At 36.8% G+C, this 14,728-nt stretch overlaps 1 protein-coding gene across 1 annotated transcript in view; it reads left to right on the top strand.

Moving 5' to 3' along the window:
• Positions 1-14,728, top strand: part of KCNT2 (potassium sodium-activated channel subfamily T member 2) — a 115,298-nt gene that overhangs the window by 32,052 nt on the left and 68,518 nt on the right. The window contains exons 3-9 of the mRNA XM_059477944.1: positions 1,233-1,332; positions 4,094-4,150; positions 4,834-4,882; positions 6,184-6,243; positions 9,481-9,555; positions 10,060-10,143; positions 10,721-10,815. Of these exons, the coding sequence (XP_059333927.1) occupies positions 1,233-1,332; positions 4,094-4,150; positions 4,834-4,882; positions 6,184-6,243; positions 9,481-9,555; positions 10,060-10,143; positions 10,721-10,815 (520 nt within the window). The remainder of the gene's footprint in view (positions 1-1,232; positions 1,333-4,093; positions 4,151-4,833; positions 4,883-6,183; positions 6,244-9,480; positions 9,556-10,059; positions 10,144-10,720; positions 10,816-14,728) is intronic.

The raw sequence follows: 14,728 nt of genomic DNA, 5'->3' as shown, positions 1-14,728 counted from the left end.
GTATTTGCAACACAACCATAAAGCACAATGTCCTTGCTGTGACTGGGGCAAGGGAAGTCACATCTGGGTAAGACTCAGAGAATTCTCCTTTGGACAGAAGGGCTCAGCCACACAGACCTGGACTCTCAGTTTGCAAGACTAAAAAAAAAAATATTGCTTAAGTGACCTCCAATCCCCTAACATTAGTCAACTCACAGTTTTAAATTGATTAGTAAATGAATGCTTACCTCTAAGAGTCAGAGGAAAATATTCACACTAGCAAAAAAGTCTGCTGAATTCAATAGTAGTACTAAAAATTTAAACCTTAATCCTCCAATGACTGCAAAATCACATAAAAATACAAAAAAAGTTCCATTTCAGTAGGTAATGGCTCCAGTTGGCAGTGAAATAAATAACCTGTGTGATAGCAGTAAGTGCCCATGTGGTTCCCTTTGAAGGAATCCTCTCTGTGCATTAAACCTATGTTTGTGTCACATTTTGTGATAGTATTTGTGGCCTATCTATTCAGCTAGAATATTTACATGGTCTGTAGTACAAGCTGTTGATTCAGTTCAGTTGTGCATTCAGCATGACTTTTACATGTCCTGATTCTTGAACGCATAGTTATTCAACTTCAGCATTAAATAGCTCCAGTTTAATATTTTATAAGTTGGAATAGAGTTATATATTCTGTATGTGCAGCTACTGCATGAAGACTTTTTTAGATATTAATATTTAACTGCTTGCCACTGCATACCCCCTGCCTATGGCTGAAAGTTGGTCTTTTCATGTTGGTCTATCCTGTTTCTCAAAAAGCATTACATAGTTCTGGTTCCCCTCCCAAGAAAGCAAATTTTTCAAACTACCAAAGACCCAAAGAATGGCATCAGTGAAGGATTAACAGCATAGAATAGCTTTCAAACAAGTGACTGCATAGTCCTTTACATTTACATTGGTTCCTTTTATTTTTACCTTGAAGGTCAGTGAAATTTTAAAACCTCTGAACTTATTTTCTCCTCTTCTTTTCTTCTTCTTCTTCTTCTTCTTCTTCTTCTTCTTCTTCTTCTTCTTCTTCTTCTTCTTCTTCTTCTTCTTCTTCTTCTTCTTCTTCTTCTTCTTCTTCTTCTTCTTCTTCTTCTTCTTCTTCTTCTTCTTCCCTTCCCTTCCCTTCCCTTCCCTTCCCTTCCCTTCCCTTCCCTTCCCTTCCCTTCCCTTCCCTTCCCTTCCCTTCCCTTCCCTTCCCTTCCCTCTAGGTCTGAGAATACGATTATTCAATTTCTCTCTCAAGCTCCTAAGCTGTTTCCTATACATAGTTCGTGTGCTCCTGGATGATCCTACACAAGGACTTGGATGGTAATGTTTGAGGGTTTTTTCCTCATTTCTGCTCTCAAAGCATTATTTAAGCTATAAGAAATAAATTATTAAATGCACGAAGGGTTTGTTTTATGTCTTCCAGATACTTTGAAAGAATTACAAAGCTGCTCTTACATTGTGAATGGAAATAAGAACTAAAATAACAGTAATATTTTTCCCTTTACCACTAAGATAATCCTGTCTCTCTCCTTAGATACTGTGCATCAGATGTAATTGTGCAAACATATATTTGAGATGTGTTATCACATGACATTTCTATGTAAAATTGCAAATGTCTGATTCCCAGTTTATGCAACAATTCTTTTCGGATTTTGCTTAAATCACTTAAAACCCCAGATCCCAGAAATGGACAGTCAAATATATGAAACTGAGCTTTCATGCACATGATATTGATGATCATTTTCTAGCCTTCTGCTTTCTCTAAACTCTTCAGAGGAGTGAGACCAAAGGTACTTTCTATACTCACAATGATTTATGGATATCATTTAGCACAATGATTTCTGGAATGATGTAGCACACCCTGAATTGCCAGTACGGTATTCTATATAACCCTTTTTTTTAAAATGTGTTACACAATTAATCACCAAATGTAGAAGAAATTGTGATTTATTTAATCCTGTACTTCTGTTGTATTTATATCCTGGGAATATTGGATTTCTTCAATTTTTAATGCTAATAAGGATCACATTTTATTAACATACTTTCTTTCACTTGATTTGATTCTTTTGTCTTTAAATGCTGAAAGAAACAAAGCACATAAGAAATACTCAGCTTAGGATGATAGAACCAGCAGCCTTCACACAGTTTTACATAGACACACATACTTCACACAATTTTTACATAGAGTTTGATTTCTAATTTTAATATTTGGATATCAGTTATATCTAGTAAGGGTAACACCAAAAAATCTAATGCAGGAGAAATACTCTATTTTGCAAGAATGAAATCCAAAAGAAAGAGAGGTTAAGAATATTTGCTTTATTCAGCAGTGCATGAGAGAAGGATATGTGAACAGGAAGTACAGAAGATACATTTGAGATTTTTTTGGGGGGCAAAATTTATTGTGAGAAATTGTAAGTTCTGGAAAAGGGCCGTGAAGAGATTTCCCTGAAAAACAAGACCCATAAAAAATTACTTTTGACTCTATATATACCTTAGGATATCAGATGAAACAAACAGTAAAGTTTGCACAAGAAGTTGTGGAGAAGAGGAAATCCATCCTTAGAAATTTAGGCTAAGGGATTTAACATTTTCCATCTAATCATGGTTTCTGGCAAGCTGCAATTCTTTATGAGACCTCTGGTGAGCGCAGATGAGTATATTGTACTGCATGGTTCTGTCTGGGTGTGCAGGACAGGTTAGAATATCAGACCTTGTGCCAAATATACTTCTGTATTTATGTGCCAGGATGCATATTCATATACATCTGCAGACTGCTGAATGCCTCACACTTCTCCTGGCATGTCCTTCAATCCAAGTGTTTTACAATTCACCAGAGAGTGTATTTATATTTTCTATACATGTTATTCCCTTACATGGTGTTGTGGTAAATCTAAGAGACTAGTTGGTGTGTTCTGTCTCTGAATAACATTTGTCTGCCTGAGAAGATTCAGGTGAGTCCTGCCTGCTTACTAAGGCCTTAATCTTAGAAGCTGTGCCAGACAAACAAATGGCACCCCATTAATGCACTAGAGATCCTGAGGGCCTGATACCAAAACTCCTGCTTGAATGCATTCTTAAGGATGTGGTGATGTGAAAAAAAAATAATTTCTAGGTACTCTGTCACAGCCCAATGAAAGAAACTACTCAGCATCCTGAGATTGTGGCCACAGAAAATGTTTTCATCTGGTTGGTCTTAAAGTGAAAAATCTGGGAGGAATTCTTTTCATCAGATTATTTCCTGTTTTTCAGAAATGCCTGCACAAGTTGGTGTCTTTCATTTACTCCTTCAGGCACAGTGGGTGTACAGGAAAGAGCTCAGGAATAAAGCATCCTTATTAATTAATGGGTACAGTTTAACACTGTCCCACTCAAAGCTGGTCCATGTACAGTTGTTGCTAATCTGTGGGCTGCAGATCCCTTTATTTTCTGCTGACCTTGCTTGCCAAGGATGAGCAAGGATATTTGTCATCATTTACAAATTATATATTCCCACATCCTTATATGACCATGTAAAAGGAAGATTTGTGCCAGCAATTAAAGGCAAGATAACATGATGTGTAAAATGGCCAATATTTTTACTTGGGTATCAGTTTTGTACTTGAAATACTGCTGCATATATCTCCAGCCCTCCTCACATCCTCAAAAGAGGTTAGCAAGTGTAGTTTGCTGCAGTCTTTCTTGTTGAGAATGTGCTCTTTGTATCACAGCCTGTCGATGGGATAGGATTTCTAGGGTTTCTTGATCTTCAGTATATATTGTGTACTTAGTTCATCTTTACAAAGTATCATTTCAGTTGTCTTGTTCTTAAATTTGAAAAGAAATCTTCAAAAAATGTAACTGGAATGCTTCACACTCCTTTATCTACAGATATGGAACACGTAGAGCAGTACTTCCTAAAAGTTACTTTACTTTTAAAAATGTCTATATTGATTGCCTTGGGTTTCAAATTATTGCATGTATTTCATAGACCAATTAATGATGTAATTAATATGCCTTTCCTCCCATATGTTATGACTGTGTTCCCATATACATTTGCTAATGGAAATGGACTTTGCATGGATGGTGTGGCAACTATCAGTAAGGAATTAAACCGGAGTTGTTCCAATCAAAACTACACACCTGGAACAATTGATTGGTGAGTTCCTAAGTTAAAACTGCAACCCAAAAGTCCACAGAATGGTGGGAAGGGACACAGGAAGACAAATGCATTTCCGTCTGGAGTGGTGGCATTTTAACATATAGTAGGGATTTTTATAAATCTCTACCCATTACTTACATTTCTGAATGTTCAAACTACATTTAATATTTTAATTATTTCTCTTGATTGCAAAGTGAACTGCTGGACTGGATGCTGGTGTGAAATCTGGGTTTCATCAGTGCTGATACCTTGCAGAAATAAAAAAGAATGCCCTTAACTTAAAAAAACCAGTTCTGAGTAGCAGTATTATTAACAGGAATTTATTGTGCCATTGTCCCATTCCAGTGGTGCTGTGTCAAGTGCCTATTAGCATTGATAGGATTCTTCCAAGATATCACAGCCCCTAAGAGTTAGATACCATTTATATCATTGTATAGATAGCAAATCGTTCACACAAAAGGACTGTCAGTTTTCCACAGGAACCTAATGATTTGCTGTGGATTAGAAATACAAGATATGTCAATAGTCAGTAGGTAACTACTGATTTAAAGCTTTTATTACTAGGATTTTTTTTTTCAATAAGTCTGCTCTAATTTCCATTCACATGTACAACATTTTTTTTGGTCTGAAACACCAGATTGTGATTAATTTCATATTTATTTCCTTACTGTAATGAACAGGTCTCCCATTATTTGGGTGAATCGAAGCTTACCTTTATGGGGATTACAGGTAATATGTGAATGACAAATTCAGTTATTTCCATGTAACAACTGCAGATGATATTGATTTACAGAGCTGTAGCAGTGTTGAAGGATACTTGGAAATGTTGATGTCAGCAAGGAAATCTTGAACACCAAGTACAGAAAAAGCATAAAGATCAGCTGATCTGTTCTGATTCTCTCTGTGAAATGTGGTTTTTCACTAAGAAAAACTTACTACTTTAGCTTCCAGATAGGTTATACCATTATATTCTCTCACCATGACTGGTGCAATACCAATGCAATGATTGTACCTCTATGTAATACACAATTGTCTAAGGGAAGAAGCCCTTGAAAACACTGTAGAATATGCACAGTTTGAATAATTTTTGACCTAGTGTTCAGATTATAAAATTTAATTTAAAAATATTGAGATATTTATTTGTCTATGCATGCAGTACTTTTCTAATATGTCTCTTTGGTAAGGGTAAGAATTTATTTGAAAATAAAGCCTGAGTTTATCTAAAATTATTAATATATCAGCTTTGGAGAAGCTGATATATTTTGATTGCCTATTTTAATAATTGTGTATATTTTAATTCTTTCCCAAGTCATAGCATCTTTTTAAACTTTTAGATAGAGACACTGTGCACCCTTCAGAGTTTTCAGCTGTAGGGAGCATTAATTTAAGATTTAAAATCCTGAGGCTTGACCTCAGGCTCCAGCCTGGTAGAATCCATCTTGATGGAATATCCCCATGATACACATTAAAATACAAATACTTTCTGTGCAAAGAACATCAGCAAATTCTTAGTATCTATAAAGTAAGATAAGTATTAGGTATTTTGTTTTACTGTTTTGATATTTGAATATTAAGGTATTTTAAGCTATTTAATACACCCACTAACTACATAATCTAATTGGAAGCTGGTAAAATGAGCTCTACTGCATTTAAATCTTAATATCAATAATTGTTCATCTGTATAATTTTTTTCTGCTTTCAACTTTCTGTATTATACACAGTAAGAAAAACAGTTGCTATTCCACACATTCACAACATCTTCACAAGAAAGTAAAGAGCTGACTGAGTTTGCTTATTTACAGCTTCTTTCTCTCTCTCTCTGTCATGTGGGAAGATTTTGGTACTGCTTAGGAATAAATGAAACTCAGAAAAATAACAATATCTAAGCTTCAAGCGAAATGCTCTTAGCTGAGAGAGTTTCAGAAGTTTCATGGAAGAGCTGTTTTATATAATCTTTTATTTTCATTGTAATGTTAATATCTATTCTCTAGAAGCTGGTATTAATACTCATTTTTTTCACTTCACTTAAGGTGTCTGTGGCTGTAATAAGTCTCTTTGAAACTCTGTTGCTAAGTTATCTAAGCTACAAGGTAAGTACTCTTTGTTACTTTTAGGCAGAATTAATTAAAAACTAATGAGTTAAATATTTCAATCTAAAGTTTATGTACCTGTGTCCATGCTGGTGTACAAAGCAGGGAGTTGAGAAAAACACACTTTTTGAGGATGGCATAAAACACACAGGCAGCCCTGTTTCCCAAATTTATGAGCAAACTCTAATATCTAAAGAGGGGAAGTCAATAATTAAATGCTCATTGTTTTCCATTGTAGTTTGAAAACACATTCTCAAAGGTGACCTTGATTTTTTGAAACTGATTTTAAGTTGTGCAGTTTTATTTGTCTGTCCATAATGTATTGGACACAATTGTCATTGATTTTAAATCTGTAGCTGTTCAATACATACAATTCAAGGTTTAGCCCTCTAAAACTGTGCCCAGAACAACTAGGCCAAGACAGTACTTAAAAACAAAATAATCAGATATCTACATACTTATGTTCATCTGTGTGATGCTATTGGAATAACATTTCAAAATGTCTTGAAGTCATTTGATGTGAATACAATGTATTTTTGTATTTGCATTCTCCTTTAAAAGTTAATTTTTAAAATATAATTATTCAGTTTTCTTCATTCTATTTTGTTCTGCTATATCTCTGCATTTTTAGTATCTTTAGGAGAAAAACACCAAAAGCATTTGAAATCATTTACCAAAGAAAATATGAAAATACTTGGTTACTACAGCTGAAAATATCTTGGGGGATAATTTTTTGGTATTATACTTTGTATTACTGACACTCAGTAGCTATCAGAGCCACTGCTGAATTTAGAGACTTGTATTTCAGTGTGCTTGCCAAGTGATCGTGGCATAAATGTTTTCCTTAGTGCCCAATAATGCTAAGAGGCTTGCAGTTGTCTGCTGTCTAAAAATTATTCTTCTTAATCCTTGGAGCATATATTATTTAAAGGTTGGGGTTATAAGTGCAAATCAATTATGAGCAGAAATAGTCCAAAATTTATATCCTGGTGTCTAAACAGTAAAGGGCAATCACATTTTGTGCTGTTCCTGAGTTTATTGGGCAGCATTTTATCCTCATCCATTCTGCTTGTAATTTGTTTCAGTTTCAGTGGGTACAAAAGATGAATGCTTGGCAAATCTGCTTCCATGAGAAGTTACTCATCAGTGTGTGATGGATGGAAAGCTCCACTACCCTGATTTGCTGCATGCACCTGTCACAGAAGTTGAGGCAATTTTGTGGTTCCACTCCCTTTAAGAGAAAGAACTAAGGGATTAATCTAAGGAACAACAAAATTTCTCAGTCACATCAATCCACTTAATGCAAACACCTCCTTTCCTCTGGTCCTGTTTTCCTAGTTTTATCTTCACCATTTTTTTGAAGCTAAGAATGGTGTTATTTCTTCCACTGTAAGGCTTTTCTGCACAGCCAAGGTGACCAAAGGTGCCTTGGTTTCTGTAAATCTGTGGCAGATTACTTATTTTGTGGAAACATTTTCAAAGCTTTCACCATTTAGGTGACTAACTTCTACAAGCCAGAGAATTAACAAGTGAGAAAACAAGAAAAAGATGATTGTGTTTGCATTGGAGTGCACGTTACTAGGATTTCACAAATAACCTTTAAAATGAATAAAGCGGTCATTTGAGAGAATACTCTGAGAGATTGACCTTTCTGATACCTGGCCCATGACATATGAGAAATGGTTCAACATGCAGAGTAGTGAGGGCAGAGTAGCATGTCATGCTACTGTGATACAGTGAATTTGCATTTTTTATAGCTTTTAAGTGGAGAGGAATGCAAAGGATGTAGCACAGCATTGTGATGCTCATCACTTGGATCCAGGAATTGAAGGTTTACAATCTGCATTCTCACAGCCTAAAGTATTACAGGAAGGTTTGTCCTTGGCCAGAATTCTGAAAGATGTCTACGTCCAAAACCTCCATTGCCAAAAATTACCACAGACATCTGGCAATGCTGCTTATGCCTGGTGCTCAGGTCCTCTCAGGGCTTTGAGCAGCACCATAACATTCTCACTGCAAAAGGCAGTTTTGCAGAACTCATGATGCATTTATGCATTTCCATGTGGAAGCCAGAATCCTACAGCTGCACACATCCCTAATTACCTGGAGCCCATCCATACTGGCACTTTGCCTGCACAGTTAAATTATGTGACATTTCTTCTCTGTAATGCAGAAGAGGAAACTCCTAATGTTAAAAATGAGGAAATTTGTGAAATCACAAAATGGTTACGTTTGAAAAATCAGATTTGATTTTGATTTTACTATTCATACAAAACCCTCTCAGTTTGCAGACTCATGATTTCACTTGTATGTCTGACTCCAACCAATTGCAATTACATGGAAGACAACAATCCCTGTCCCTGAGGTATAGTGGCTTCCAGATGTGGAGAGTTAAAAATGGAGAAAGAATTATATATGATAGGGAGGTTGTATTTAATTTTCAGTGGCTGTATCAGGTGGTTATTTTTTCAGCAAAGATGAACATGTAATTGCAACTGAAAACATAATGCTCTACTGCAAATTCTTGTAATACTGCCATGGTATATGCTACACTATTATTGCATTACCTGTGATGGAGTCCTGCTACACAGCATTAGTAAAGCTGTGAGTCACTGAAGTTCAACTACCTTCCTTTTCTAATATGTGGATTTTCTTCTCAACATTTAATCAGTCACAGCCACTGCACAGATTTGGAAAAAAAGTAGAATTATCCCCATCCTGTTGCTAGCAGTATGTAAATTAAAAGATCAATGCCAATCCACTGAAATATGTGGGAAGACCTCTCATTTCATGGAAGCAAGATCAAGTTCCAAAAAGCCCCGAAGTGTACAGAACAACACTGTTCTGAAGTGTTGGTGGCAGAAACAGAGAACTTGATATTTTAGTCCTAATTCAAATATTAAACACTTGATTTGTTCCTTACTTCCCTTGCCAAAACAGTTGGGAAAGAAAAGATACAAAGTAAGGTAAATGATAAATGCAAAGGATGAAAGGAAGGAGATTTAAAAGTGCATATCTTTTACTTGGGAAGTACATTATGATAACCTGTAGGAAAAAGGTTCCACAGTGATCTGTATGCCATATTCACATGTGTTTAAATCTGAGATGAATGACATTCCTTAATTTCAGGTGTGGGAGAGACTCCCTGTGCTTCATTGGGTCATCACATGTATTTCTCTTCAGAAATTTGCTTGTAAGCTGACTGACATTGTGGGTTTTTTTTCCTTTTCTTTGAAGGGAAATATCTGGGAACAAATTCTGAGAATACCCTTTCTCCTGGAAATAATTAATGCTGTCCCTTTCATCATCACGGTAAACATATTTGAATTAATACATTTGCACATTGCACTTCTATAGCTGCACAAATACTCTTACTTTTAAAAGATTTTATTTAAATTTTATTCTAATGTGGATGATGAGTTTGTGCCTATGGGAACAGAAATTTGCCAACAAGAAGAAAATAATTTGCTGCTGGAGTGAAGCCATACAGATAACTTTTCACTTCTTCTTCCATGGGCACAATCAAAACCAAAACCCTCTAACTCCAACTACAGCACAATCAATAAAATAAACCAGATGGTTGTAGAAATGGAAGAATCACTCATGTCTGCAGTGAAAACTGTGTTCCTATTTTATCTAATTATCTTGCATGTGGTTAATCACAAAGGAAGACAAAAATGTTATTTAAAGCCAAATCTCACGCTAGAAACACATTAATAGTAAGTGTTTTTCCCAAGTGTTTCATTGCTGCTTGAATAGTAAAGCTCTAATCCTCATCAGAAAAGCTCCTAATGAATTTGTTAATTCTTCTTGCAGATTTTCTGGCCAGTCCTAAGAAACCTGTTTATTCCTGTATTTTTAAATTGCTGGCTGGCAAAGCATGCTTTAGAAAATATGATTGTAAGTATGCAAAGGAAATAAATATTCTAGAGTTGTGAGGTTTTTTGTATATTGTCTTTAGGGGGATTTTGGCAGTACAGTCTAACCGTAATAGGAAGCTAACCAGATCTGTATTTAGATTCTCCAAATGGTCAAGCATTACTAAGCTACTTTCTGCATCAAAATGAGAAAAAAGTAAGACATGAAATGAAATCTCAATTAGTATAAATTGTTACTGTGCCAATGCAGGAAATGGCAGTGTATGGTTCTTTTGCTACTCTGCCATTCATACACAATTGCAGGGAACTCAACTGTTAGGCCATAATTGGGCCTTGCAGCCTGTAATTTGTAAGCTAGACATGAGCAGACCTCAAGGCAGCTTGCAATAGGATCAGAATTGTGCTGGGACGAACAAAGAACTACTTAAATAATCACAGAATCACAGCTGGCCCTTCTGCACCTTCTGTATTATCAGCAAACTCATAAATTCATTTGGGTGACTGCATTGCTATCAGGGTACTGCATATTTCCTCTACAGAATCAGATCCTGACTTACTGGTTCAAACCCAAAAATAACACCTATTTTCCATTACTACAGAATGATCTTCACCGAGCCATCCAACGCACACAGTCTGCAATGTTTAACCAAGTGCTCATTTTAATATCTACCTTACTATGTCTCATCTTCACTTGGTAAGTGGCCAAATCCCCTCTGTTTTTGTTATACATGTTGGCTTGCCTGGTGGAAAGCATGCAGTGAAATAAGAAGGGTGAAACACTTCAGTGAAAGTGTTAACTAGCACCTGTACTGCTGGGGTGTGGAATCCTTCTCACTCGAAGGAAGGAAATAGAGATGATGCAAAAACACAGGATAAAGCAGGGGGAGCTTTACATATATACCAACCTCAGCAGAGAAGTCACTCACATGTGAAGAGTACCAACAGAAGTATATTGACCCACACCAAGGTCTCCTTCCTCTGTCTGCTGGGACAGAGAAGTATGTGCAATGTCTCAGCCGTAAGACTTTGACTGAGTCAGGTTCCCCTAAGGATTACAGGGCATAGCTGTTTATAATCCAGATTACAGACAGTGTAGAATGCATTGATCTAGAGTTCTGATGGCACTGGATGGTAGGTTCAAACAACCAAAATGTATTACTCTGAAGAATGTTTTGCTGCAAGACCTGAAAAACTTGAATTGACATCCACAGAAAACACTACTCCATTGCCCCATGTTAATATTGTGCCAGAGAGATACGGTGTTAGCCAGGGCTGGAGGCACATGAAGGAGGCTACATGGTTAGTCTGGCTATCCAGTAGCTCTGTAGCTTACTTAACATAAAGAACTTTCTCATGAGTGGTGCCTGAGAATTGAGAATCATACTCAGGGGGAATACAGGGCTGTGTACAGTGTGATACAAGCTGGTGCACTAAAGGACAGTGAAGAGAGAAGATGGTTCTGTGTGGAAAGGCTAAATCACCTGTATTTGTTTTGCCAGACAAGATGCCTTTAGGTCAGCACATTGATAAAGTTTGGTGTGTCATTTTGGAGACAGTAATTAGATTTTCTCTTACTTTATTTCTCTAGCTTGCTTTTCTGATAGTCACTGTTATGTGCTGCCTAACCCTTTTGGTAATAAGTGTATCATAGCACATGGCTTTTTAGAGGAGAAGTTTGCTCTAGCCAGGCTAAATGAATGGTCCAATTTTACCCTTTGTCTTAGGGCCACACACACGCTTAATAACAAATGCTGCCTGTTCCAGACAGTAATGAATTTTTGTGATATTTAAACTCCTGTTGAACCTGATGTAATTTTATATGCATAAGGACTTGGACATTTTTAATATTGCTTTTTAGTTTTTTACAGTACAAGGTGCTATTGAGTAAATATTCCTTCACCTTTTTTACCTACCCACTTCAATATTTTACTGAAATGCTGCACAGCAGCAAAATGCTGCTCACCAGCAGGGTCTGTGGTAACTGACAGTAAAACATGCAGGAAGTGGCAAGCTCACCTGTAATTATGGCTGGGCTCAACAGCTGCAGATACTGCTTCATTATAGTTCATTATTTACTGACCTAGGACTGACCCTGCTAGACTTGAAAAGAAGCTAAATGAGATGAAACACCCAGTAAAGCAGTAACTAAGGAAACAAAGCACTTTTTGACTGAGAATAGTAGTTCAAACATCTGCAGCTTCTCTAAGACTGGAGTCATGTTCAAGTGATTGTTACTCTTGTCTATGTGAACACACATAATGGCATTTTTACACATTCTTTCTTTATAATACTGATTATATATTTAAAATACCCAAAAGAACCTCTATAAACAGTCCAAATCAATTAACTTAGAGTCTGATTATGTTAATTTATGGTGAATTTGAGAGAGTGTTTAATTTTATAGACATCATATAGAGCTGATATGAGTTCCTTCTAGCTGAAGGAGGACCCAAGTCCACTGCTGGAATCTGTGCTCTTAAGGGTGCCTTTCACCAGACTGATCTTTCATGTTTCTGCAAAGGCAGGCAGTACCCAGGTTACTAGCCCCAAACATGTTTGGGAGCCAGCACTGGCACAACACACAAAACTTTTCAGTCCTCAGCAGTCTGTTCTCATTAGCATGCTTTGGTTCCATTTAGAAACACTGCCCTGCTCCATGTAGTGCCATGGCTCAGTAAAGCAAAATGACTAAGCCTGGATTAGTACAGTGCCTCCAGTAGCAGGGCACTTTGCCCTCAGAGGATGAGGGACATGCTCCTGGTGTGCTTTTGGCACCACTGGTACCTGCCCTCATTGAGCCTCCCTGCTGACACTCAGGGCCTGGGTGGATTCAACTGAAACCCCACAGCCCCCTTAGCTCCTGCCTGCCAGGCTTGTGCCATCTGCTGCAAGAGCAACATCAGCACTTATGAAGCCAATATAGCTTTAAAACACAGGGTTTTCTGTTCAAAGCCACCTTTTTTTGGCAGACACATAGACAGAGATGGAATGGAGCTTTTTATGGGAATTACATGATTTTATAAGATGGTATGAAGCCCAGAAAGATTCCTCACGGCTTTGTTCCTGTCTGCATATAATAAGAATTTTCAAAATAACTTTACCATAACTAGCAGGAAACCCACAGAAAATTATTTTCACCTCGTACATCATTTGTAAAGCCATCATTTACATTTCCACATCAGAATCTTATAAGTGGTGGTTACAAAGATAGGCACATGCCAGTTTATGTCTTACAACTCAGGTGGAAGTTTTCCAATGAAAACTGAAAAAAATAAGTTATCTGAGGTTACAACTGATTGGCTAATCTCACAGTTTTTAGATACCATTGTTCAGGCTGTCCTTTGCACTCAGAGTATAGTAGAAAAAGGCTTCTTCTGTGTTTTTGTATAGAGCTGACAATTTTCAATGTTATTACAGAACAAACAGTAATCACAACAAAATTTATGCTTTACTCCACTCTTTGCTCTTTGGCAATAATTGTTTATGGATGTGGGGGTGGAACTCATTTGCAGGTCAGTAAATCTATAAGACCATTTTCAAGTATCTGTAATTTATAGATTACATACAAGGGTTTTTTTTTTCTCTCTTATTTCCTGACTTCAAAGATAGATTAGGCTGTCCAATGATTTTCTTTCTTTAAACATCTCAGTGGCCTTGTAACCAGAGCAATTTTACATCTACTAAAATATGTGTGCTCCAATATGACAGACTGTTCAGCAGTTACTATTGAGAGTGTTCTAGTGAGAGTTATAGACCTAGTCATAATATGTGTTGTGTCATTAAGCTAATGGATGTTTGCACTTGTTTGTCAAATGGAATACTAATTATTTCTGTAAACTGTACAAGAAGACAAATAACAGTGAATGAGTATTTCAGGCATCTTTCTGTGACACAGTGAATCATCTATTAAGAGTTATTTTGAATGTTAAAGCAGTGTTAGTCATATATCACCAGTGTAGAGTGATTAGCTTGTGAAGGAAGTGGCTACAAATTCTTTGAGATGGACAATTAATTTTTCATACTCAAACCTGCCCAAACTTTGCTTATGCTTTCATGGAAAGCTCACTGAGGTCAGTCTTAACATGTTTTTACACCTCAGTGCTTTCATCATAAGAAAATAAGGATGTTTTCACTCAGTAACTTACAGAATACCTGTAGAATGCCAGTGCTGTAGCCTCAATGGCAGTTACCCACTCACAGTTCTCATCCAGAGGGAGCAGTAGGAGTGAGTTGCTTGAAGGGATGAAGACAAATCCCAACAATGATCTAATCCTAACAAGACAAGTCAAGGCCTTATGATTTGGAACAGTGTCCAAATTCCAAATGTGTCCAGAGAAGAAAAGCCACCCAACCAAGAAAGGATTAATCACAGAAGATTTTAGAGAGGAAAAGGTATCTCAATGCTCCAGTTCCCTTTATTTTCAATAAGTAGATATAAACACCTCAGAAGGTGATATGAAGGGAGCTAAATCACCCCATGGAGGTCTTGACTTACCTTTCTGTGTTAATTGTGACTGGAGCATAATGGCAGTTATCCGAGAAAGATGTCTAACCTTAAGTAGGATGAAAAGTGTTGGTGTATTATGTAATGTAAGATATAATGTGGA

Source organism: Ammospiza nelsoni, chromosome 9 (genome assembly GCF_027579445.1).
Source record: "Ammospiza nelsoni isolate bAmmNel1 chromosome 9, bAmmNel1.pri, whole genome shotgun sequence".
Classification (NCBI taxonomy): Eukaryota; Metazoa; Chordata; class Aves; order Passeriformes; family Passerellidae; genus Ammospiza; species Ammospiza nelsoni.
This window is presented reverse-complemented; position numbering and strand designations above follow the sequence as displayed.